The sequence below is a fragment of the Equus przewalskii genome, chromosome X, assembly GCF_037783145.1.
Source record: "Equus przewalskii isolate Varuska chromosome X, EquPr2, whole genome shotgun sequence".
In the NCBI taxonomy this organism is placed as follows: Eukaryota; Metazoa; Chordata; class Mammalia; order Perissodactyla; family Equidae; genus Equus; species Equus przewalskii.
Window position 1 is genome coordinate 2,733,677 of NC_091863.1, and position 27,068 is coordinate 2,760,744.

Genomic DNA, 27,068 nt, shown 5'->3' on the forward strand with positions numbered 1-27,068 from the left:
TTGTGGTTTTCATTTACATTTCCCTGATGGTTAGTGGTGATGGGCATCTTTACATGTGTCTGTTGGCCATCTGGGTGTCTTGTTTGGAATAATGTCTATTCAGGCCCTCTGCCCAGTTTTTAATTGGACTGTTTGATTTTTGGTATTGAGTTGTATAAGTTCTTTATGTACTTTGGGTATTAACCCCTTATTGTATATATCATTTGCAAATATCTTCTCCTATTCAAGAGGCTGTCTTTTCATTCTCCTGATGTTTTCCTTTGTGCAAAAGCTTTTTAGTGCGATGTAGTCTCATTTGTTGATTTTCGTTTTCCTTGCCCTTGCCTGAAGAGACATGTCCAAAAATATATTGCTCAGACTCATGTCAAAGAGCTTATTACCTATGTTTTCTTCTAGGAATTTTACGCTTTAGGTAATTTATGGCATTTATTTTTTCAGATATTATTATTAAACTATTATCTCAAATCTGGCTTGCTCTATTACAAATTCATTTTTATTTTATGCAATGTTCATACAACTTTCTTTAAAAACTCCAGAAACATCATTCTTCCCAATAAGGGTAACTATTCTAATGTGTTTACTGAGGCTCTTTTTGTTTTTATGTATTCTTATAATTAGGTATATTTTACATAAATACATGTATTTTAAAATGTTTATAAAACTCATTAATTTATAAAGGATGAAGAAACTCCTTCTGGTTTTTTTGCCTTCATTAGTTAAAATAGAGTCAGGGATACTGATTTTAAACTAATAACAATAATGTATGTGAAATTCTCTAATAATGGTACAGATGAGGTGGAAAGAGGACATCAAAAAATGAAAAAATGATGGCAGTGCAGGACTCTAAACCGTAACACAAGGGATGTGACATCTATAGGATCCTTATGAAGGTGGAATGAGCTTCTCAGAGAAAGAAGTAGGTAAAGGGAGAAATATTGGCATCATTGGAGGCATCCAGTATTTTTTTAAAAATATGTTCAGCAAATAATGAACAGGGCCATGTGAGTATGTAAAAAATATACAGAGGTAATTGTACAAGTTGAGATTTAGAAGGAAAATTAGAGGGAGTTCTGAGGAATCTTATATGTCAAACTATTAGTTTTAACTTTCCCCACCAGAAATGGGTATGTATTGAAGTATGCAGAAGCAGTTAAAGTCTACTTATTTCTGATTATGTTTCTCCTATGAACTCATGAAATGAGGAAAAAACAAGGTTTTCTTTCTCAAATTGAATTCTGAAGTTTCAACTTGACCACATAGATCCATAGAAATGGCCTTGAGCCAAATTAGAATATTTTAGGAATTATAGATCAATATCTCTCTCTTGCTCATGGACAAACACACACACATATGAAATTGCTGCTAAATTAGTAATACCTATAATCACATATGTTGATGATATTGTCCAGAAAGAACAATTATTTCCATACTAACATTGAAGTCTAAGTGGAAGAATCCTAGGGTAAAGATATGAAGGAGGAGAAATTATTTAAACCAATGTTAAATAGGGTATCCAAAAGCAACAAATGGTGATAAGAGATCTGTTGCCCATAAGATTAAAATACGTATTTATATTGTAGGTAGAAATTAAAATGTTAATTGTTACTTTTTATACACTTTCAAATCCAAATATAATTGCTTTGAAAAGTAAGGGTAGCTTAAGATTTTAAAAAGTTTGGCAGTATAAAGAAAGATGAAATATGCAAAAAACAGAGTAGGAAACAGAAGTTTTGAAGGAAACGTGTCCATACTTATAAATACCTGAGCAAAGTTACTGGCTGGAAGGAAGTTGCAAGAAAAGGGCCAAAAGTAAAGAGAGAAAGTTATTAATCTGCTAGAAGTGCGAATAAATTGCATATGAAATGAAAGGGGGTACAATTTTTCCTATTGAAAAAATAAAGCACAGGGGCCGGCCCCGTTGCCAAGTGGTTAAGTTCACGCACTCTGCTTCTGTGTCCCAGGGCTCTGCTGGTTTGAATCCTGGGCGTGGACATGGCACCACTCATCAAGCCATGCTGAGGAGGCATCCCACATGCCACAACTAGAAGGACCCACAACTAAAACATACACAACTATGTACAGAGGGGCTTTGGGAGAAAAAGGAAAAAAAACTCCAAAATCTTTAAAAAAATAAAATAACGCACAGATAACAAGAAATTATTCTTTATGAGATATTGAAGGAAATCTATTTCTGAAGACCTACTTTCTAAAGATATAAGTGGGATTCAAGAATCTCTCCCATCACTTACACACACTCATGCAAACACAGACACATATTTTGAAGAAATAAAATATCAAGAAAAAATAATAAGAGGGTTATGCTTGATAAAATAGATATAATTGATTATATATAATATATAACTGACTATTTGCATATAATAAAATTATACACACACACACACATATCCTATCCCAATAGATATACTTGTCAGTTTTCAGTAATTTTTTTAAGAATACCAGATTATCTTTTTGTTTGTCATATTTACAATTTTTGTGTCCTCTATTTAATTGACTTTACCTGTGGCCTCTCTTTTTGAAATCGACTTTCTTGAAGTGCATTTACATGGAATTGTGTGCACCCTTTTGAAAGGTGTAGTTCCATGAGTTTTGATATGTGTGCACTGGTGTCACTCCTCCCACAGTCAAGATATAGAACTTTTCCATCACAGCAGAAAGTTCCCTTTCTTTCCCTCCCCATTAAATGTCTCCCATCTGACATAGACAGCAACTCATCTGCTTTTTCTCGCCTGTTCTAGAACTTCACACACTGGAATTATACACTATGCTTCTTTTTCCACTGCTTCTCTCAGCATAATGCTTTAAAAAGTTGTCCATGTGGCTTCATATACAAGTAGTCACTTTTTTCATGGCCATGTGAAAGTCCTTTTTTGGACATGTGAAACCATACATTTTCCAGTTGTTAGACAATGTTGTTTCCAAGTTGTGGTTACTTTCAATAAGTTTGATCCAAACAGCTCTGTACTATCTTTGTTTTGACACATATTTTCATTTTTCTTGGGTAGGAGTGGAATTGCTCCATCATGGTATTTATGCATATTCAATAATATTCCATAATTTATTCAATATTAATTGTGTTGTTTCCCCTGATAATATTTGTGTGTTATGCATTCTTCATATATTCCAAATCCATGTTCATTGTCATGTACGGACACACAGAGATGCACAAAGACTTTTGTTACATATCTGACATATATATGTAATTATAATATATATTATCTGTAAATAATTTCCATATATAATATATGAACATCATATATTTTTGTGTTTGCTTTTGTGGGTGTGTGTGTGCAGTGTGTTTGCACACATACATGTGACTTGGTGTTTAATTTTCTTTAAAGTGTTTTCACACAAGAAGTTCCTGTTTTGATTAAATTCAACCCATCATTTTTTCCTACATTTGTTATGCTTTTTTGTCTGTTACATAATCTAAGAGGTCTTTGCCAGGGCTGTGAGAAGAACTAAGGCCTGTCTTGGTAGTTTTACCCCTCTGTTTCGGGAAAACATTTAAAGCAAGGGCTTGTATTTTTTCTCCTTCTTCTCTAAAATTTCGCATTTCTCCACCTTTTCTTGCCTTTAAAGACGACTTGTTTGGTATCTGCAGCTTGTCTTTGGAACTGCTGCCCTGACTACACGTGTCAACAAAGACACTCTAACCATCTAGAGTTCTTTGATTGCGGACAACACAGTTCTTCTCTTTTGAAAGTCGGTGTTTATAGGCACTCAAATGATATCAGACACAGGGTCATATGAGAGTGAAACAAAGTAAGGCCTAATTAAAGGGCCCAGCCCTGTGGTGCAGCAGTTAAGTTCGCACGTTCCGCTTCGGTGGTCCAGGGTTTGCTGGTTCGGATTCTGGGTGTGGACCTATGTGCTGCTTATCAAGCCATGCTGTGGCAGGCGTCCCACATATAAAGTAGAGGAAGATGGGCACGGATGTTAGCTCAGGGCCAGTTGGCCAGCAGAAAGAGGAGGATTGGTGGCAGATGTTAGCTCAAGGCTAATCTTCCTCAAAAAAAAAAAAAAAGAAAAGAAAAGAAAGTCCTAATCATGTATCAATTTTTTCTGTTATTTTTATCAATCAACTTAAAGATGTTTTCTTTTTAAGGGTCAACGGACAATGCCTAGAAAAATCTTTTGTGGCAAAGAAAACACCAAGAAATGTTTACGTTATTTTTTGTAAGTACAAGTGTTGTACTGATAAAAGTATATTAGGATTGAAATCTTGGCCTCAAATTCTTCTCAGAACACCATATAGCAGAATTCTGCTTCTACTAATAATTGAAGTGTGACCAGGCACAAGGCTCTACACTTTCCAAGCGCTTTATATTGTCATGTGCAAAAGGTTAAATCATAGGATGTTGATGACTCCTTCCAATTTTGCATGTTGTTCAAGAGTGACTGAGGGCAAGTGCTGAGAACTTTTATCTCATAAGGTCCTCCGGAATGTGAAAATGTTTCAAGGTAATTTTAAATGATCTTAGGAACTAATGTCTAATGGGTGTTTCTTGAGTTTAAGTATCAATATCATTTTGCTCTAACACAACATTGTTAAAAAATAATCTTAAAACATCTTAATCCATTCAAGGTGTGGTTTGATTTATTAAAAGCCAACAAGTCACAGTAATTTAAACACCAAGCACATTTCTTCATAACCAGAGGTTCTGTTAGAAGCAATGGAGATGTTGGTTAACATTTATATCCTAAGTTCTTTTTAATGACCACAAACAACTTTCTGAATTTTAACTGGCACAATGCCTAAGTATTTGATTAAAATTTAAATGTACTAAAATCTATGGTTCCAACCCTTGCCTAATCTAAGAAACAGCACAGTGGCTACACCATGAATACACAAATAAGTAAAATATACACCTGACATTTTGTCCTACTCATTCATCAGTAACTCTCCTTTTATATTATCAGTACATTTTTTAAGATTTTATTTTTTTTCCTTTTTCTCCCCAAAGCCCCCAGGTACATAGTTGCATATTCTTCGTTGTGGGTCCTTCTAGTTGTGGCACGTGGGACGCTGCCTCAGCGTGGCTTGATGAGCAGTGCCATGTCCACGCCCAGGATTCGAACTGACGAAACACTGGGCCTCCTGCAGCGGAGCGCGCGAACTTAACCACTCAGCCACGGGGCCAGCCCCTTATCAGTACATTTTTGAAAAGTATGTTTTCATTTTATTTACCCTTGTATTGGTTTTTCCCTTGTCTGAATCATCAATGTTTGCTACCATCTTTCCTATAATTTTCTCCATTCTTACCGTCCTTTTTACATGGATTTCACAGGGCAACTTAAGAAGGGAGAGAAACAAAGTGAACTGGCCTTATTGTACAGGCCTCTTGGGAATGAGGAATTGCATTCTACCCAGCTTCTGCTTTGTAGAAAATAATATGTAACCATAAGAAGCACAACACCAGCAAGATGATGCTCAGAAGATATATTTACTTTCATTGCCTCCATAAGCTGCATTACCTTTATAAACCTATTTAGCAAGATTTTCCACAAAACCCCCCTTTGTCAAAATATTGTTATCACATATCTTGTTTTAAGAATCTGCAGAGATGCATAACATGAGATTTAAATTGTCCCCATGTAACCCAAGTCTCAAGGACTTAGTGGGCTTGGGTGGAATTTCTATACTTGTTTGGGGCTATGGGACTTTGAAGGTGCTTCAACTGCTGCTTAGTCTTTGGCATGGTAGACTAATGATGTTTCAGTGGAAACACAAATGGGCACGGTTTTAAATCAAATCCTGGTGAGTGATTTAAATAAGGTGCTATGTTATGGCTAGAAGAGAGAATGGATGTTAGAAAGTTTATTGACAATGCAAAGTAGATCAGTGCTGCTTCTTTTCCCAAGAGACATGGCAGACTGGATGGGCTTGGCCAGAGAGGAGGAGGTGCACCCTTCAGGTGGAATCTGAATTAAGTGTTCAGATTGTCACTGCTTGCATATCCTTACAAGTACAATTGATTTAATTCCAAATTATGTTGTGTTATGTCCGTGGCAGCTATAAATCTGTTAAGTAATACACTTAGATCAAGGGGCAGAGGAAATGCAATAATTAATACCAAATGTTTAGAAGATCGCCTGGTACAGGGCAGGTTCCAAGAAGCTGGCAGAGAGGCAGGAGAAGAGCTATCCTGGATGCACTGGGCCCCAAATTCATGGAGCTCCTGATGTGTCTGTGGAGTTCTACTGATGTTGCAGAGTTGGGCTGGGATCCAGTCCTCTTATGGACCTACGTCAGGCAGCTGACACTGTGACATGGTAAATGTTAACTACTTGAGACTGTTGAATTTTTCCACATGAAGAACTGATTTTCACATGCATTTTTCTCATTCATGGATCCAGAAATTCTTAGAGGTTCTAAAAGACAAATTTCTGCTTTATGCATGGTGACTTTTAGGCAATGGAAAAGATATTCCTCAGGAAGACATTAGCAAGTTCAAGAATGTGACTAGAGAGAAAGTTTCCAGGGGAAAATATTGTGAATATCCTCAAAATTTGATCATGTGACTATATTTTTCCCCTGAATATGTCATTCACCTGGTATGTAAATATAGTATCAGGAATTAAATGGATTCATTTTAAATTTCATCTTCCTTAAATTATCTTTTATAAAATCTGTTTTATAAGGAGAAAAAATCCTTAGAATTATTGACAAATGGTACTGATCATTGGCTCCTTTTCTGACTTTTCTTTTTGTTTTTTCATCCTCAGACAACTGTCCTGCAAGTTAATGCAAACAGGGACTTGAACACCTCCTAAATGTTGTAAGTACAAATGACCTGTTACTAGGAGTGCTATCAAGTAATTCAAAAGGCACACATTTTGAGTTCATATGGGCCATATTTTCTAAGTAACTCTTTTTGTCCCAGTGACTTAAATTATGTCACCAGAGTGCTTTTTTCTGTTAGATTAGGTTATTTTGCTTCTCCTCAGCTTTATTAAATTGGCAATTGGTTGAGTTGATTAATTACCAAGCAATTTTGGTGACAAAACATTAACATGCTAGAACCATGCAAATGATCCACATCTAGAGAGAAGCAGGAATTGCCAGAAGTTGGTAGGCATAACTGAAAGAAGAATTAGTTTTCCACTCAGTCCCGAGTTACTGGTTGTCCACATAGGTCACTACTCCAGAAGAATTAGGCTTAAAGAGAACTCATCATTCCTGCAGTCACAATGTTGAATTTTACATAATCACGACAGCCTCATTGGGGGCCTTCTAACCACACTCTCTGAAACACACATTCAATTATATTCCCCTTCAGAAGATGGTTTCCTTAAAGTGTGACCTTTGACAATCTAAAATGACACAGCCTGTGAAAATGACATTACTCTAGGATAAAATGTGCCTTTCTGCTGTTGTTGTTGAGAAGAAATGAAGAATAAAATCAAAGAAAACATTAGCTTCCGGGATGTATATAATGTCTTCAAGCCATACTCCTTGGAATTAGAGCAGAGACGTGCAACTCAATCACAGATCCTGTAAGGCATTTTAGAAGGTCCTTTCCCATGAGATGCAGCCTGAATCACGCAACTCCCAGAATGTGTCCTAACCAGGAAAAGTCCTACCATGTGTACATCCTTGGAAAAATTCCAAATTGATCCCCGCCTACAACAGAGGTGGAGAACATTAAGTGCCACATGGAACTTGCCCACTGGGTTAACTGAAAGCTCCTCTAAACCTTGACACTCTACTTCCTTAGACTCACCCCTGTCAGGTTGTCATTCAGTCTACTCAACCATTTATCCTGTTTCCCTCACCTATAGACCCTGTTATTGAGGACCAGGCATATCATCTCCTCTGTGGAATCAAGATCAAGAATCTGAAGAAAATATATCCTGTTCCTGTCTAACATCACCCTTCTCTCTTCATGAACATACTCCCCTTCCCATTTCATCTCTCCCAGTCACTGTATTGTGTTACTGATTTCTGAGTGTTTAAATAAATTCATTTACAATGCATCCCGCACATACGTGTTTGTATAGAAAGTCGCTTAATTTAAAAAACAACTTTAAATACAGCTATCTAGGAAGATGGCCATTTACTAAAACTGATGCCCCACAGAGACAATTCTGATTCCGATTAAAGAGAGAAGATGTAGATGTGTCAAGGTGAGAGGGACAAAGGAACTTAACCAGCTCGGGGAGGAAGAGTATTATGGATATTTTTACTGTATTGGGATGAGGCAGTCTGGCCAATAAAAAAGTCCCTAGGAAGCATCTTATTCACCACAGGGAAGGGACAAGTGTGCACCCCACTGAGATTTATACAGAGATAGTATAAAATGCATGTATCGTAATTGAGGGGGAATCAGTAGCAGACCACCAGCACCTGTGAAGTTGAGGGGAAAAACTGACACTTCCTTATGAAAGGATCAGTAGTAATCAAAGATGGGGCAGCATTGAACATATGGTCAACCCATAGGGTTATAAGGTCAGTGTAGTGCTTAGAGAAACAACACCACAGAGACTTCAGTTAGAGAACTGCAGCTGCAGACATATTACTCAACATCTAAAGAAGGTATGCCACTCCATGGTGCTTCAAAAAGCAAAAGACCCAGGATTTCTAAGGAATGGCCATTCCCACTGTAGCAGGCAGAGCACATGGATTGGCTATTCATGATACACAAGGTGTTTACCATCTAATACATCTAGAACACTGGATACAGAACTTATTCCAAAGTTTGGGCCAAAGTTTAGAGACATGATCCATGGGAAAATAAAAGGAGAGCTAAGGAATATTTAACAGAACAAATAATGTTTTAGTTACTGAAACAGACATGGCCTCCAAATGGGCTGTAATTTGCAAAAGTCAACGGCATCAATAGTGAAGATTGTTATGGATTTACTAGAAGTAATGGAGATGTCAACGGCAGTGTTTGAATTCTCTCTCTGGCATAAAAGACTGCATTCAGACTTCCGACTCGTCATCAGAGGGTGTCTGGAAATCCTGGATTGGGTTGTTGGTTATACGCTTAGGCCATAGAACAGAAGGTGAGGGAGGCGAACCTGACCTGAATATCTTTAAAAATGTTGAAAGCGAGACCTGGCATAAACAGTTAAAAAATTGCGAAATATATATATAGAGAGAGAGACACATATGTATGTGTTAGTGACCAATATTAGTAAGGAAAAGAAATAATGACCACAAATCCTACTGAAATGAAGAGACCTGTAAGAGAATATTATACACCAAGTTTTGTCAACAAATTTAACACTTTGGATGAAATGGAGACATTTCTTGAATGATATGGTATCAACACTGAAATAAGATGAAATGAAAAATTTCCATGGCCCATTATCTGTTAAAGAAATGGAATCTGCTATCATGGAATTTTCCATAAAGAAGATGCAGGCCCTGAAGTTTTCACTAGTGAGTTCTTTCAAACATGCAATGAAAGAGCACAAACCTTAGACAAACTTTTCAGAGAGAGGTGATGAGGGAAACCTGTCCTACTCATTTTAGGAGGTCAGCATAGCCTAAATCCCAAAATGTGACAAAGACATCTGTACAGACATGATCATATGAGTTCACATGAAAATATTTTGCATTGCAAATTGCTCCTTTATGGCCCTGACCAGCATTAGGTATTCTCAACAGCTCACTATGAACCCTACATTATACAGAAGCATGCATTTTCACTAACACACAAACCTACTAATGTATTAGACGGAAGTCTGTTTTACACTTACCTAACATCAGAAATAAAATATAAAGAGAATCCTATTTCTGTCTTTCTGACATAGTAATCTTTTTAGAGATCATTCATACCTTAATTCAGAGATATAATTTAGTAATTTAATTTCTTAGAATTTCCATTTTGAATGTGTCATAGCTACCAGACTGTTAAATTTATTTTTAAATATTTCAACATTATAAATAACAAACCAGTGAATAATTTTTACATGTATCAATTATTTTAAAATGTCTGTAAATGGAAAAGCCTCATTAAAGTGAAGGCACGGTTAGAATTTTGATAGATAGAACCAAACTGACCTTTCAAAACATCTTTGCATTTTCCATTCTCACTTCCTATCATGTTCATCCCGGAGATATATATTTAAGTTACTCTTCCACTTATTGTCAGAGCTTTGCTCAGAACCTTTCCCTGTGCAAACAGTGCCCCCTTCCAAAATCGGAATCTGCTCCCAGAACACTCCATATTCTTACCATGGGTTACTCTTCATCTCAGAATTAGAAGCAGGTGACATATTTGACAACTACTGCGCAGCCTGTTTGTATTCTGTGTCCTTTCTCTGGAAGATAATCTCACTGGATCATGAACTGAGTCTGTCTGCTCCCTGCTGAATTTTGAGGTTAGGTTGTTGTGGGCACATTATATGCACTAAATCAATATTCACTGAACACAGGCCAAACCCTGGATAGTAGGAGTCTTACAGAACATACTTTCTTTATAATTGATATTTGGATCAGTTTATGGTATATAAGACTGTAATATATTTTCTAGTATATTACTGCAAGAGAACAAGAAAAATCAAGTCACTGCAGAGAACTGAGTCTTGTTCTGTCACCGAGCGCATACAACTCGAGAAGGGCCAGTATGCGAATCACTCTTGCTGACATTGGCTTTTGCTTCAAACATGGCACAAGTTAAAACTCAAGAGGAGAGTGGAAAAAAACAATTCTTATTTACTTGATAGTATATGTTCTGATAAAGGACTTTGTCCTGAGGCTGACTGACTAAAATGTCACCACAGGAATAGAGGGCCCAGCATTTAGTAAAACAAATGGGCACTCTGAAATTAAAGCAAAGAACAAACAGAAACCAACTGAAAAACACCAACACCCAGATGTGAGACCAAAGGTGAACAGTGAGAGACAAACTGGACCTTTCTTTCTGGAAGCTTTCCTCTCTGACATTTGTGGGATATCACAGCTAGTCCTCTCCATATCTATTTGAATGCCTAACTAAATGTTTCCAGAAGTTTAAAAACCTCCATAGACCAGGTTTTTAAAATATGTTTCTTTTTCTCTCCACATGGCTGTGTTTAAGGGATTCTCAAAGGCAAGCGTGGGCTGAAAGGAGGCTACAAGGGGTGAGAATTTCTATGGAGAAAATATGAGATAAGACGCCTAAATTGACTCTGCTGTGCACGTTTCATGTTTATCTGTTCTTTGTCTGGGTCATTTGCCACCTCAGAGTGTTTCTAAACAACAATGACATGTCTTGGGAGAATGGCAATCCGTTCCTGAGTCAGATTCCTGAGGTGCCATTGGAAGACAGCCTGAAATGAACAAGGGCAATTATTTAAAACAAACATCCCTATTTTCTGTTAATCTGTTTCCAGGGGGAGACCACTCAATACCAATTTGCATATCTTCCTATCTTCCTTATACAACATTCCCTTTTCTCCTATTGAACCCCTCATGACTGTCCTTCCCTTTCTTCATGTGTCTCAGGTACAACTGGTCATAAAGTGGGGATGCTGCTTGACTCCTTCTTCCTTCTAAACATGCCCGGGTCAGCCCAACCCTGCATTCTAGAACCTGGTTACCTTGTCCAATAGACTGCTGGCAAGAATTCCTTCTATTTCAGCCATAGTTTAGTGAGTGTATAGGAATGACTCTTGAACACTGCCCTAGCGTCTAGGTTCTAAACAACTACTTTGCTATTTCTTTTCACCAAGAAATGTCCTTTTTATATAGCAGGATTTCCCTAATTCCCCCAATCAACAACACAAAATCACCTGAGAAACACACTGACTCATACTTTGACGAGTTGTAGGCACTGGGGATACAGCCCAAAGCAAAAGTTCCAAGACTATTACACTGTGGATCTTACTCTTTAGTCCAAGCTGACTAGGTATAAGAAGAAAAAGTGAGCAGGAAGTTGGAAGGGGAAAGGAGTTATGGAGGATTGGGGGATGTGCACACTGTCAGCATGGGCAAGCATCTGAGTCAGAAGGAGTCCAGTGCGGCTGGAACAGAGTATGGATAGAGAGGTAGAGTAGTTGCAGATGGGTAAGGGAAAGAGGCAGATCGTGGAGGTATTTGTAGGCTATTACAGGGATTGGGGCTGTATTCAGTGTGAGGGGAACAGGTTAAAGCATGTTAACCAGGATTTCGGAAGCTTGGCCTATTTCTCACCGGGTATGAATAATTTATTAATAGGGGCTGTCCTGTGCATTGTAGGATATTTAGCAGCATACTTAATCTGTACCCACTAGAGGGAAGGTAACAACCCCTCTCTGCCATAGTGACAGGCAAACATGTCACCAGACATGTCCAAGTGTCTCTTTTGGGTGTCACAATGACCCCTGGTTAGGAACCAAGACCCTATAAACAGTGTTAGAAAGACTTCCCCAGATCTGGTCAAACTGACTTTCTGCTTAAAGCCTAGAAATCTGCATGGGAAATCAGTACCCCAGGGGTCTCTTAAAACAGGACAAACTTTGGAAAGTCTGCTCTAAACCTTGCTACCGAAAAGTGTAGTTTTAAGACCAGAAGCCATGACATCTCTCAGGTGCTTGTTATAAATGCAGAGTTCCAGGCACAACTCTAGACATGCTGAAGCAGAAGAGCATTTTCAACAAAACCCTCTGGGGATCACTGAGCATTGTCCTATTTGACAGACACTGTGTTAGAGAATTTCAACAGGATTAGATCTCAACAAGTATTGTTGAGGTTAATTATCTCTTCTTAGATTCTAAGTCATTTTGATCCTTGATCAAGAATCACTGAGGCAACAGGGTACTTCTGGTGGCCAGGGTCAAAACTTCCCTGCACTACGTACACAGGATTGGTGGATTCTAGCAAGTTGAAAACAAAGATCACAGAGAAAGCAGAAAACACAAACAAAAATTTAAAAAAGTGGAGAGAGATATCCTACAGAGATACAGAACCCTGGACAACTGTGAGAAGGAAAGACCAGGAAGATCTACATCGGATGCCTTAAGCATTGTTTGTTGGGTAACAGCTGTTAATGTCTGTGTCAGAGGGCTCTGCTTTTATTTATCATTCTCTTACCCACAATTTGACCAAGATTAATGAAGAAGAGTTGGGACATTAAGGTCATTTGACTTCCTTTGGGAATAAAATAAAGGGATTGACAGGGTCTAAAGACCAAGCTGTTGTGATAATGTTTTAGAATAATGACTCTTTAATTTCCCCTTGATTAGCAGTTAGAACGATCTTGCATAGAATCATCTTGGCGTACATTCCAAGGAAACACGTGTTTCTAGGGCTCCAACAGAAAACCTGGCAGTGGTAGAGGTACATAAGAAGAGATGGAGAGGGGAAAATGAGTGGAAAACTATGTTAGCGGGGATTATACTCCTGTTCAAAATGATCAAAATCAGTGAGGTGATGGGGAAAATTTGTGAGGACATTGTGAGATATGAAAACTTTACATTTCATAAGCTTTTGCAATCGGAGGTTAAATAGCACAGTACACAGAGGTATAAGTAAAACAAAGAGAAAAAAAATTCTTGGAACCAAGACAAAAGAAAACAGAGAGTAAGAAAGAAAGAACATGGAACAAACAGTGTTAGCCTGTTCTGAGTAGGAAGGCCAGTGGCCAACTGAAGACATAGGCAGAAGTCTCCGTTCAGCCAAGCTCTGCTCAAAGTCAGACACCCAACAAAGAGAATGGTTCTGAGGCTCTGAGGTGTCCCGGGAACAGGTAGTTGCCCTGTGTCAGTACTGTGGGTGTTTTCACTCAGCTGACTTGGAAATCACGATGGCACCATTGCTTCTTCACTTTTACAGTATGATGAAAATGTATCTATCCTACAAATTACTGGGGAAGAAAATAGACAGATAAGGAAATATGTGTAAAAAAAGAAGAGGTTCTGGGGCTGGCCCCGTGGCCGAGTGGTTAAGTTCGCGCACTCCGCTGCAGGCGGCCCAGTGTTTCGTTGGTTCGAATCCTGGGCGCGGACATGGCACTGCTCATCAGACCACGCTGAGGCAGCGTCCCACATGCTACAACTAGAAGAACCCACAACGAAGAATACACAACTATGTACCGGGGGGCTTTGGGGAGAAAAAGGAAAAAATAAAATCTTTAAAAAAAAAAAAAAAAAGAAGAGGTTCTTTGGATGATTTAATGTCCTTGAAAAAATAACCACTCATACAGAGAGAGGAGGAAATTTGCTTTTTCTTTTCAAACTGCTAAAAATTGAGGAACTATTATTACCCTTTTTTGCTTTCTTGGAGAAACAATTGAGTCAAAGGATAAATAATATATTGAAGACCAGCTTCTCACGAAGCTGTTAGGAAAACAGAACAATGAAAATGAATTTTTCATATGCTTTTCTTCCAATGAGGTTATGGGGCATTTACATGGCAAGTGCTCTTAGTAACGTGGATGAAAGAGCCTGCTTCGGGGAAGAAGGAGGTGATCAGTGTTTAGTGCTGATATGATTTTCTCCTCAAGGGAATAGGTGACCTGCCTGGGGTCTCTTAGGAAACTGAAAACCTGAAGAAGTTTGGCTGAACTGTCACCCAAAGGAAAATGGATTAGTAGTTAATCTGCGAGATTGTCAATATTGGTTGGTCTTTGGAGCCTAATTCTGATTCTATTTTATTCCTAAAGGAAGTCATATGACCTTCACGTCCTAACTGTATCTTGTTGAATATTGCCCAAAATTTGTGTAGGAGAATGGGAAAAATAAAACCAAACCAAACCAAACCAAACCCGGGGAAGTGACAAGAATATATAGACAACAGATTTTCAATAAATATTCAAAAGAAATACAGTGGAAAAGAATAATCTTTTCAGCAAAAATGATGGAAATATTGGATATGCATATGCAAAAAAGAATAAAGAACTTCAACACATACTTTGCCCCATATAGTAAACTCAAAGTGATTCATGGACTAGATGTAAAATCTAAAGCTACAAATTCCAGAAGAAATAGGAGAAAAGTCTGTGACCTTGGGTTCAGCCATTATTTCTTAGATAAGACCTCAAAGCATGATCCTTGAATGCAAACAATCAACATACAACCTGGTCTTCAGCAAAAGGAAGATATTTGGGCCTTGAGGGATATTATTAAGGGAATGAAAAGAGAAGCCACACGCTGAGAGAAAATACTTGCTAATCTTCTAAACCTATCTAAAATAGGCTTATAGCCAGAATATATAAAGAAATCTCCAAACTCAATAATAAGAAATCAAACTGTCTAATCAATATTGAACAAATGGATTGCAGAGACACTTAGCAAAGAAAATACTTACATGCCAAACAATTGATTGAGTGTTATATAGAGATTGGTTTCCTGTGGTTTATCTCTAAGCTAGGCTGCCCACCGCGTGGACAGTTCAGGAAGCTGGCTTTAAAGAACACAGATAATATGTCAGGAGCTATACAGAGTCAGAAATCTCATAAATTTTAGTGAAATTAAATTGTGTACTCACGGCAAAATGAAATTGTAGATGTGGATCTGGGAAGGATTCATAAGTAGGGTAATATACAAAAATTTGTTCTTGTTGAAAAGACTTCATTAATCTTAAATATAGACTCCTCTGAGGAATGTTTTTATAACTGATTCATGGCCTAGATGCCATATTTCAGTATTGTTAAACCTGACAATAACATCTTATTTTTAGAAAACAAGTCTAAACCTATGTCCTCCATGTTAAGGAAATAAAGCGGGAGTTGGGGATACATGTATCGGACTGCTTATTTCAGTTTGTAACTCAGGATCTAAAAGGATAAATATTGCTGTTCTTCAAATATGCATGTGTATTGTGGTCTCTCATTTAATCTAAAGATCAAACGTCCAGATAACCTTATGCTTCTGTTAAAGTAAATCTCATTATCAAAATAACAGGATGCCATGAAAGCTCATCACTGCCAACCAGGATATTATAAGAAGATTTATACATACCCAAGGTCTTATGATTAATAACAGTTGGTTCATTACGTGTCATGTCAACAGACCACTACTATAAAAGTGGCACAAATTCTGATTCTCTCTAACAACTGTCACACTCTCAGCTTCTCCAGAAGAAGGTCAACAAGCACCAACGAGATGCAGATTCTGCTGCTGAGTCTTGTACTGGGTGTGGTTTGTGCTGTCCAGGAACCTCAATCTGAGACTGATTACTCACTGGTAACAAGGGTTTGAGAGGCTGGTCTGAGAGGACGACTTGAGTGTGTGTGTGTGTGTGTGTGTGTGTGTGTAGGAGCCCCTTTTGGTCTTGTTATTTGTGTATCTGAATTTACATGCACCTAAGCATAGCAATCTACCTCCAACTCAGAATCACTCTATTAATTGGCTCCTTACATATTTCTACTGTACTTGTCTTATATTGTCTCGGTATTGTCTATATTGTCTATTAATTGGCTCCTTATGCAGTTCTATTGTCCTTGTCTAAGACAGAGAACCAATCAAACAACTGTTGAACTGGAGGTTTGCTTTGATAACATAACTTAAGCTATTTCAGAAATATCTCCATTTCTTCTTTTACCCTTGACTTGGGTTTTCACATTATTTTATAAACCCTGGTTTGTTCAATAAAGATAGACAGTTTTGGGCTGATGTAAAAGAGAAAGAAAAGTCATGATGGATAATGTCAGAAACAGTAAAAAGAACATGAATAAATTTTCTGATGGGAACTTGGCTTTTAGTTTTCAGGAGAATGGAACACCATTTACATCGGATCCAGTAACATAGAGAAGATCAGTGAGAACGGACCATTCAGAATTCTTCTCCGTAGACTTGATTTAGACAGTGCAGGTGACAGAATCATCTACACGTTTTTTCTCAAGTAAGTAAAAATAACACAGAACGAAAACACATATGAATGCTCGACCCTGAGAGAGGGTCTGTTGGACTTCCATGTTTGTTTTGAAATATCTGAATTATGTTCGAGTGTGTGAGTCTCTGAGCTGTGTGCTTAGAAGACTCTATGCAGTCGTCCTGTCAGCTCCAGCACCATCCTCTAGAGAAAGTCCTGGAAGATTTGCTGGGAGGGCAAAAAGTCACAGAAGCTCCACTGGAATCATTTGATTAAAGAAAAGAGGGACAAAAGCAGCCAAGAGGGCATAGATTCCTCAAACTCTAAAATTCCTACTACTAGCCTGAATCTCTTATGTAGAATTTGTAAAAGGTGGTTCACATTTAGGGGATCTGTGTTCCAGAAGAGTGTGAGCAGGTGGATAATGCAAAATGATGTTGACCCAGAAGAACTTACTTATAGTGATTTTTGATCATTATTAAATTCATTAAAGCCCTCATTGCTTCAGGGGTTATATATGAAATGCTCACCATATTGCAGGCATTTTATTAAGAACTCAAATGACTTATTTCACTTAGCAAAATACCTTCTAGATCCATCCATGCTGTTGCAACTGGTAGGGTTTCATTCTTTTTTATGGTTGATTAATATTCCATTGTATATATACACCACATCTTCTTTATCCATTCATCTACGGATGGAAATTTATGTTGTTTCCATGTCTTGGCTATTGTAAATAATGCTGCCATGAACATACGGGTGCATATATCTTTTTGATTTAGTGTTTTCGTTTTCTTTGGATGAATACTCACAAGTGGAATTGCTAAATCGTTTGGTGGGTCTCGCTTTAATTTTTTGAGGAACTTCAATACTGTTTTCCGTAGTGACTTTGCCAGTATACATTCCCAACAACCAGAGTTCCCTTTTCTCCACATCCTCGCCAACACTTGTTATTTGTTTTCTTTTTAATAACAGGTATTCTGACAGGTGTGAGAATATGGTTTTGATTTGCATTTTCTTAATGATGAGTGACAATCAGCATCTTTTCATGTGTCTGTCGACCATCTGTATGGTTTCTTTGGAGATATGTTTATTCAGGTCCTCTGTTCATTTTTTAATAAGATTGGTTGCTTTTTTGATATCGATTTCTATGAGTTCATTATGGTTTTGATATGCATTTCCTTGATGATTAGTGATGTTTAGCATCTTTTCATGTGTCTGTTGGCCATCTATGTGTCTTGTTTGGAAAAATGTATATTCAGGCCCTCTGCCCATTTTCTAATTGAATTCTCTGCTTTTTGGCACTGAGTTTTATCATTTCTTTATATATTTTGGATATTAAACCTAGATTGGCTAAAGCATTTGCAAATATCTTTTCTCATTCAATAGGTTGCTTTTTTGTTTTGTTGATAGTTTCCTTGTCTGCACAAAAACCTTTCAGTTTGATGTAGTCTCATTGGTTTACTTTTCTCCTGTTGCCCTTGCCTAAGAGACATATGCAAAACAATATTGCTCAGGCTCATGTCAAAGAGCTTTACTATCTATGTTTTCTTCTAGGAGTTTTATGGTCTCATGCCTTACATTTAAGTCCTCAATCCATTTTGAGTTTATTTTTGTATATGGTGTAAGATGTGGCCCACATCCATTAGTCTCTCCAACAAGGGTAACTATTCTCATCTGTTTACTTAGTTGCTTTTTAATGTATTCTTAAAATTAGGGGCATTTTATATAAATATATGTATTTCTACATTTTTACAAAAGTTATTAAGTTAAGAAAAGAACTCAAGAGAAGATGAAGAAACTTTTTTGGTGGGGCTTCGTTGGTCAAAATAGAGTCAGAAATATTGATTTTAAACTAATAACAATACTGTGTGTGAAATTCTATAATAATGGTGTAACTGAGGTGAAAAGAGGGCACCAAAAAATGAAAAATGATGACAGTGCAGGAATCTGAAAAGTCACACAAGAAACATAACATTTGTAAGATGCTTTTGAAGGGGGAATGAGCCTCTCAGACAAAGAAGTAGGAAAAGGGAGAAATACTGGAATAATCAGAGGCATCCAGTTTTTTAAAAAAACGTGTTCAGGAAATAATGAGTAGGACCAAGGAAATATGTAAAAAAAAAAAAACTGGAGGGAATTGTACAAGTTGATATTAAGAAAGAAAATTAGAGTGAGTTCTGAGGAATCTTACATGTCAAAGTCTTAGCTGTAACCTTCACACTAGAAATTGGTATCTATTGAAGTATGCAATCAAAGTCTACTTCTTTCTGATTATGCTTCTCCTATGAACTCATGAAATATGGAAGGAAGAAGTTTTTGAGTCTCAAATTTAATTGTGAAGTTTCAAAGCAACCATATAGATCCATGAATATGCCTTTAAGCCAAATGAGAATATATCAGGAATTATAGATCAATGTCTCTCTCACAGACACACAAAGACACACAGACACACACACATTTGAAATTATTGCTAAATTAGTAACACCTGTAATTACATATGTTGACATTGCCCAGAAAGAACAATTATTTCCACACTAACATTTAAGGTTAAGCAGAAGAATCCTAGGATAATGACATGAAGCAGGAGAAACCATTGAATCAATGCAATGTAGGGTATCTGAAAGCTTCATTTCGTGCTGAGAGATCTGTAGTCCATAAGATTAAAATATGTATTTATATTGTAGGTGGAAAGTAAAATTTTAATTTTTAATTTTGCAGTCCTTCAAATCCAGATACCATTGCATAGAGAAGTGAGGCTAGCTTAATATTTTTAAAAAGTTTGGCAGTATAAAGAAAAGGAAATTTTCAAAGAAGCAACTCCAGGAGGAAAGAGAAGATTTGAAAGAAACATTTCCATACTTATAAATACCTCGCAAACTTACTGGCTGGAAGAAATCTGTGAGAAAAGGGCTGAAAGTAAAGTGAGAAAGTTAGGAATTGGGAAGAAAATAGACTTGAAGTAAAAGGAAGTACATTTTTTCCCAATAAAAAAACATTAAGGGCAGATTCAAGAATCATTTGTTATAAGAAATTGAATGAAGGCTATTTCTCAAGACCTAATTTCTAAATATATAAGAGGAATTCAAGAATCTCTCCGGGCCGGACCCATGGCTAAGTGCTTAAGTTCGTGTGCTCCACTTCAGTGGCCCAGGGTTTCGCCAGTTGGGATACTGGGTACGGACCTAGCACTGCTCATCAGGCCATGCTGAGGCGGCATCCCACATAGCACAGCTAGCAGGACCTACAACTAGAATATACAACTAGGTACTGTGGGGCTTTGGGAAGAAAGAAAAAAGGAAGATTGGCAACAGATGTTAGCTCAGGGCCAATCTAAAAAAAAAAAAGGAATCTCTCTCTCCCAACACTTTCACACACTTATGCAAACACAGACACATATTTTGAAGAATAAAAACATTAAGAAAAATCTAAGAGGATTATGCTTAGAGAGGTCGACATAAATATATATAATTGACTATGTATTATATATAAGTGATTTTATACATATAATCAAAATATATACACACACACATATATCCTATCCCAATAGATATACCTGTCAGTTTGCAGTAATTTTTTTAAGAATACTGGATTATTTTTTGTTTGTCATATTAACAATTTTTGTGTCCTCTGTTTAATTGACTTTACATGTGCCCATGCACCATTCTGAAAGGTGAAGTTCAATGAGTTTTGATGTATGTGTACAGCAGTTTCACCACTGCGACAGTCAAGATATAGAACTTTTCCACCACAGCAGAAAGTCCCCTTTCTTTCCCTCCCCATTAAATGTCTCCCGTCTGACATAGACAAGTGATCTGCATTTTCTCTCCTGTTCTAGAACTTCACGGGATGGAATTATACACTATGCATCTTTTTCCACCATTTCTCTCACTCAACATAATGCTTTAAAACTTTATCTATGTGGCTGCATGTGCAAGTGGTCACTTATTTCAAAGCCAATTTGGATGGAAAACTGTTCATTTTCAAGCTGTTCGGCAATGTTGTTTTCACGTTGTGGTTATTTAGAATAACCTGGATGTGAATAGCTCTGTACTATCTTTGTGTCGGCAGACATTCTCGCTTCTCTTTTGTAGGAGTGGAATTGCTGTATAGCAGTACTTGTGCATATTTAATAATGTACAATAATTTATTCAATTTTAGTTGGGTTATTTTCCCTTATATTATTTGTGTTGTATGCATTCTTCATATATGCCAAATACATATTCTTTGTCATGCACATACACAGAGAGACACACACAGACACACAAAGACTTTTGTTATGTGTGACATATATGTGAAATTATTACATATATTTGTGTACATAATTTATCATAATATATGCACATAATGTGTATTTGTGTGTTTGCTTTAGTGTGTGTGTAGTGTGTTTGTATACATACGTGTGACTTTAATTTTCATTAAGCTGTTTTCACCAAAGTAGCTCCTGTTTTGATTAAACCTGTAATTTTTTTCTGGTGTTTCTTGTGCTTTTTTTTCCTCTATTATCTTATCTAAGAGATCTGTGCCAGGGCTGTGAGAAGAACTAAGGCCTGTCTTGATAGCTATACCCCTCAGTTTCAAGAAAACATTTCAAGCAGGAGCTTATATTTTTCCTCCGTCTCTTCTAAAATTTTGTATTTCTCCATGTTTTCTTGGCTTTAAACACAACCCGTTTGGTATCTGCAGCTTGTCTTTGGAACTGCCGCTCTGACTCCATGTGTAGAAAAAGACATTCTGACCATCTGAGAGTTCTTAGATTGTGGACAACATATTTCTTCTCTTTTGAAAGTCACAGTGTTTATAGGCACCAAAACAATACCAGACATGGGGTCATATGAGGGTGGGACAAACTCTGAATTATATATCAAATTCTTATAATTTTTATCAATCAACTTAAAAATGTTTTCTTGTTAAGGGTCAATGGACAATGCACAAAAATATCCTCTTTGGCAATAAAAACAGAAGAAAATACTTACGTTTGTCATTGTAAGTATAAGTATTTTACCGACAAAAGTATATTATGGTTGAAATCTTGGTCTCAACATCTTTTCAGAACTCCATATATCAGAATTCTAGTTCTACTAATAATTAGCAGTGTGACCAGGCACAAGTCCCTAAATTTTCCAAGCACTTAAATTTGTCATGTGCAAAGGGTTCAATCATAGGATGTTGAGGACTCTTTCCAATTTTGAGTGTTATTCAATGATTAACTGAGAGCATGTGCTGAGAAGCTTTATTTTAATAGTTTCTCAGACATAGGAAAACATTTCGAGATAATTTAAAATGACTTTCGGAACTAACATGTAATAGTTCTTTCTTGAGTTTAAATGTTAATGACATTTTGCTTCAACAGAATACATTTTTAAAAATAATCTTAAAACATCTTAATCCATTTACTGTATGGTTTGACTTACCTAAAACCCAAACAAGTCACAGTAATTTAAATACCAAGCATATTTCTTCATAACTAGAGCTTGTGTTTAAAGCAAAGGAGATATTGGTTAAGATTTATATCTCTGTAATCTTTTAAATGACCCCAAACCATATCCCGATTTTAAATCATATAATGTATAAATATTTGATTAAAATTTAAATGCACATAAATCTGTGGTTTCAACCCTTGCCTAACAAAAGAAATAGCACAGTGGTTTTACAAGGAACACACAAATAAGTAAAATATATGTCTGACGTTTTGTCCTACACATTCATCAGTATCTCACTTTTTATATTACGAGTAGCTATTTTAAAAATTATGATTTAATTTTGATTACCCCTAAGATTATTTGCTTCTGTGTCTGAATGAGCAATGTTTTCTCCCATATTTCCTATAATGTCCTCCATTCTTATAGTCCTTTTTACATGGATTTGACAGGGCAACTTAAGGAGGGATAGAAATGAAGTGAGCTGGCCTATTGTACAGGCCTCTTGGAAACGACGAATTGCAAACTACCCAGGTTCTATTTTGCAGAAAATAACGTATAATTATAACAAGCACAATACCAGCATTGGCCTTAATAGCAACATGATGCTCAGAAGATATATTTACTGTCATTGCCTCCTTAACCTGCATGAACTTTATAGACCTATTTAGCGAGATTTTCTGCAGAACGCTCCTTTATAAAACCATTTTTATAATATATTTGGTTTTAAGAGTTTGAAGACATGCATAAAATTGGATTTAAATTGTCCCCGCGTAACCCATGACTCAAGGACTTAGAGTGGGCTTGGGCAAGATTTAGTTATGAAACTTTGAAGTTGAGACAACTGCTGCTTAGTCTTTGTTGTTGTAGACTAACGATATCAGTGGGAAACACAAATTGGTGTAATGTTAACTCAAATCCTGATGAGTGATTCAAATGAGGTCCTACGTTATGGCTAGAAGAGAGAATGGATGTTAGAGGGTTAATTGATAGTGCAAAGCAGATCAGTACTTATTCTTTTCCCTATAAACATGGCAGAGGAGATGGGCTTAGCCAGAGAGATGGAAGTGCAAACTCCAGGTGGGATCTGAATTGTCTAGATTGGCACTGCCTGCATATGCTCACAAGTACAATTGTCTTGATATCAAGTTGACATGTTAGTGGCAGCTATAAATGTGTTAAGTAATACACCTAGATTGAGGGGCAGAGGAAATTTAACAATTTACATGAAATGTTTAGAAGGTTGCCTGGTACCAGGGAGGTACTCAGTACACAGTTGCACAATGTTTTCAATGGCAAACTGATTTCAGTGCTAAAGAGAAACTAATTCATTTTTTGGAGAAGGAAAATAGAAAGAACTTTTAAAGCTGAATTTGATAATATGCCATATCACAACAGGATCAGGTTGTTTACGGAAATGTTGGTTTAATTGGAACATGTTTTAGAACATTTAGAACACATTTAGAATATTTCAGTGGACTGGAAGATGAGAAACATTTCATTGTATATGAAGGGAGCAATAAGGAAAATTCTTCCCTACTTTTCTTGCTGTCAATATCAATTTAAACATTCACTGTACTGCTGGAGTGAGACAAAGATCAACATAGGAATTGTTGTTACCAATATGCTGAGTAAGCCAGGATAAATGTAATCAACAGTGAATTAATTAAGGTGAGGCTATATACATAGATATTTACTCTCTCATCTCTCTCACAGATGCAGGAAAAAATAAATTTGAAATTCTCCATTTGTCAAAAACTGCTATCATAACAGATATTGTCAATGAGGATGAAGGAGGCCTGGTCACCAAAATGGTTGCATTGGTTGGTATGTGTGACATCCTGACCATATTTCCATTGTCATTGTCATGTAACATTTCCATTGTCAGTATTTCTACTGTGAAAATCAGCATGTATTGACATCATTCATTATTAAGGGTACAAGTCTAGGTCTCTGTGTGTTCACTGAATTAAGTACCAACAATGTAATCTAGAAAGAAAGATGAAAAGAAGAGCTGGGAGGGGTGGGAGGTATCAGCTCATCAGGACTTTGAAAATAATTTCCGTTTGTTAAAAATATAACAATTCAGTTTTTGAGAAATAATTTCTTGACAGGTCAACTGATTCCAAGCCATGGCTATATTGAGGTTGACCTCAATTCCTTCACTTTATGACAGTTTTTCAAATGCCTTTTAAGCCTTGGACTTGAAGCTTTTTGAATAAATCTTGATCATGTTTCATCCTTCCAAAGCATTGTACTCATGAAACTTGAGAATCTCACCCCCAGAATAACCACAGAGGGCCACTGAGGGTGTGTTTTAGCCATGGGGAGAGTAGGGTTCAACTTGGAAAAAGTAAGGGTAGAAGTGTGGGTTCCTAAGAGGAAAAGTTGTCACCCATTGCTACGTGTGGCAGGGCTGACGTTTCTCTGGAAGGCGAGAATCAAGTTTCCACTTTATTTGGGTCCAGCACAGGGCACGAATGTTGGGTATAGGTTCCAAGAAGGTGGCAGAGAGGCAGGAGATGAGCTAGTCCAGAGGGCCTGGGCCCAAAGTTCATGGCGCTCCTGATGAGGCTTCGGAGTTCGGCTGATGTTGCAGAGTCAGACTGGGACTAATTCCTTTCAGGGACCTAAGTCAGGCAGCTGATACTGTGACACAGCAAATGGTAACTACGTGAGACTCTGTGAAATTATTCCACACGAAGAACTGATTTGTACCTTCGCTTTTCTCAATCATGGATCCAGAAATTCTTAGTTCCTTGGGAAAATCTGTGCTTTATGTATGGTGATTTTCAGGCAAAGTAGGAGATATTCAGAAGGAAGATATTGAGAAGTTCAAGGAGGTGGCTAAAGAAAAGGAGATTCCAGAAGAAAACATTGTGAATATCATCAATATTGGTAATGTGAATATATTGTTTTTCTGAATATATCATTCAGCTGGAATGTAAATATACTATCAGGAAACAAATTGATTCCTTTTACATTTCCTCTTCCATAAAGAATCTTTTGTAAAATCTGTTATTTAAGGAAAAGATAATCTTAGAAATATTGATAAATGGTATTGATCAGTAGCTCGTTTTCTCCTCTTTCATTTCTTTCTACATCCTCAGATGACTGTCCTACAAGTGAATGAAAACAGGGACTTGCACCCCTCTGAAATGTAAGTAAAAGTGACCTGTTATTAGTGCTGCTACACCAAGTAATTCAATAAGCGCACATTGTGACTTCATATGGGCCATATTTTCTAAGTAACTATTTTTGTCCGAATTACTTAAATTATGTCACTAGGAATGTGTTCTGTTATATTAGGTTATTTTGCTCCTCTTGAGTCCTGTTAAATTGCAAATTGGTTGAGCTGATTAATGTTCAAGCAGTTTTGGTGACGAAGCATTATCATCCAAGAACCACGCAAATGATACACATTTAGAGAGAAGCAGGAATTGCCAGAGGTTGGTGGGACAACTGGAAAAATAGTTTTCCACTCACTCCTGAGCCAATGGTTGCCAGTGTATGTCACTGCTCCAGGAGAAATGGACTTAAAGAGAACTCACCCTACCTGCAATCACCATGTCGAGTTTTCCATAACCATGACAGCCACGTGGGGAGCCTTACAACCACACTCCATGAAACATGCATTCAATTTCTATTCCCCTTCAGAAGATAGTTTCCTTAAAGTGTCATCTTTAAACTTCCTAAAATGACATAGTCTCAAAAAATAACATTGATCTAGGCTGAAGCATGCTTTTTTCCTTTGTTTTTTTCTGTTGAGAAGAAATAGAGAATAAAGCAAACAAAAACATTAGATTCCAGGGTGAATATAATGTAGTGAAACCACAGACCCTTTGGAATTAAAGGAAAGGAGTGTAATTGAATCACAGATCCTGCAAATCATGTTTAGATGGGCCTTCCTCATGAAATGTATCCTGAATCATGAAACTCCTGGAATGTTTCCCAACCACAAAAAGTCCTACAATGTGTACATCCTTGGAAAAATCGCATATGTATCCCCTCATATCATAGAGATGGAAAACATTAAGTCCCACACAGAATTTGTCCACTGCATTAAGCAGAAGCTCCTCTAGTCCTTGACACCCTGCTTACTGTGACTCATCCCTGTCAGGCTGTCATACAGTCAACTCATCCTTTTATTCTGTTTTACTTACCTACAGAAGCTGTCATTGAGGACCAGGCGTATCATTTTCTCAGTGGTATCAAGATCAACAATCTGAAAAAAATCTTTCTTGTTCTTGTCTAACATAACCTTTCTCTCTTCATAAACATGCTTTCTTTCCTATTTTATCTCTCCTAGTCACCATTCATGTCCTGTATGGTGTTATTAGATTTCTGAGTGTTCAAATAAATTGATTTACTATGTATGCTACACATGTGTGTCTATGCAGAAACTCTCACAATTAAAAAACAAACAAACAAACAAAAATTCTCTTTAAATACAGCTATCCAGGAAGATGTACCCTTCATAGGACTGATGTCCCAAAGAGACAATTCTGATTAGGATTAAATAGAGAAGTCCAAGAGCTGTCAAGGCAAGAGGGACAAAGAATATATTCCCACCTTGGAGGGGGCGAGGGTTATGGCTATTTTTCCTGTCGTGGGATGAGGTAGTCTGGTTAACAAAAAGTCCTTAGGAAGCATCTAATTCACCAGAGGGAAGGAACATGTGTGCACCCCATTGAGATTTATACAGAGATAGTCTAAAATGCCATGTATCATAATTGAGGGGGGATCGAGTATCACACCACCATCACCTGTGAAGTTGAGTGGAAAAACTGATATTTCCTTATGAAAGGATCAGTGGTAATCAAACATGGGGCAGCAACAGAGACACTGTCAACCGATAAGGTTATAACATCAGTGTAGTGCTTAGAGAAACGACACCACTGAGA

The 27,068-nt window shown here is 37.1% G+C and overlaps 1 protein-coding gene across 1 annotated transcript; it reads left to right on the plus strand.

Annotated features, from left to right (window-relative positions):
- The first annotated feature begins 15,960 nt into the window (after window positions 1-15,960).
- On the plus strand, window positions 15,961-26,545 carry LOC103543249 (odorant-binding protein-like). The gene is made up of 7 exons (XM_008510143.2): window positions 15,961-16,116; window positions 16,635-16,774; window positions 21,660-21,730; window positions 23,881-23,991; window positions 24,961-25,062; window positions 25,275-25,324; window positions 26,334-26,545. The coding sequence occupies exons 1-6, from the start codon at window positions 16,036-16,038 to the stop codon at window positions 25,295-25,297; spliced, it is 528 nt and encodes a 175-aa protein (XP_008508365.2). The 5' UTR covers window positions 15,961-16,035; the 3' UTR covers window positions 25,298-25,324; window positions 26,334-26,545.
- The last annotated feature ends 523 nt before the right edge of the window (window positions 26,546-27,068 follow it).

Excerpts from the sequence above, each read along its gene's own strand:
- LOC103543249 (XM_008510143.2), top strand. The coding sequence starts at position 16,036 with ATGCAGATTCTGCTGCTGAGTCTTGTACTGGGTGTGGTTTGTGCTGTC. Across the intron at positions 16,775-21,659 it reads ATCTACACGTTTTTTCTCAA|GGTCAATGGACAATGCACAA; the intron begins GTAAGTAAAAAT and ends TTTCTTGTTAAG. Across the intron at positions 23,992-24,960 it reads CAAAATGGTTGCATTGGTTG|GCAAAGTAGGAGATATTCAG; the intron begins GTATGTGTGACA and ends GGTGATTTTCAG.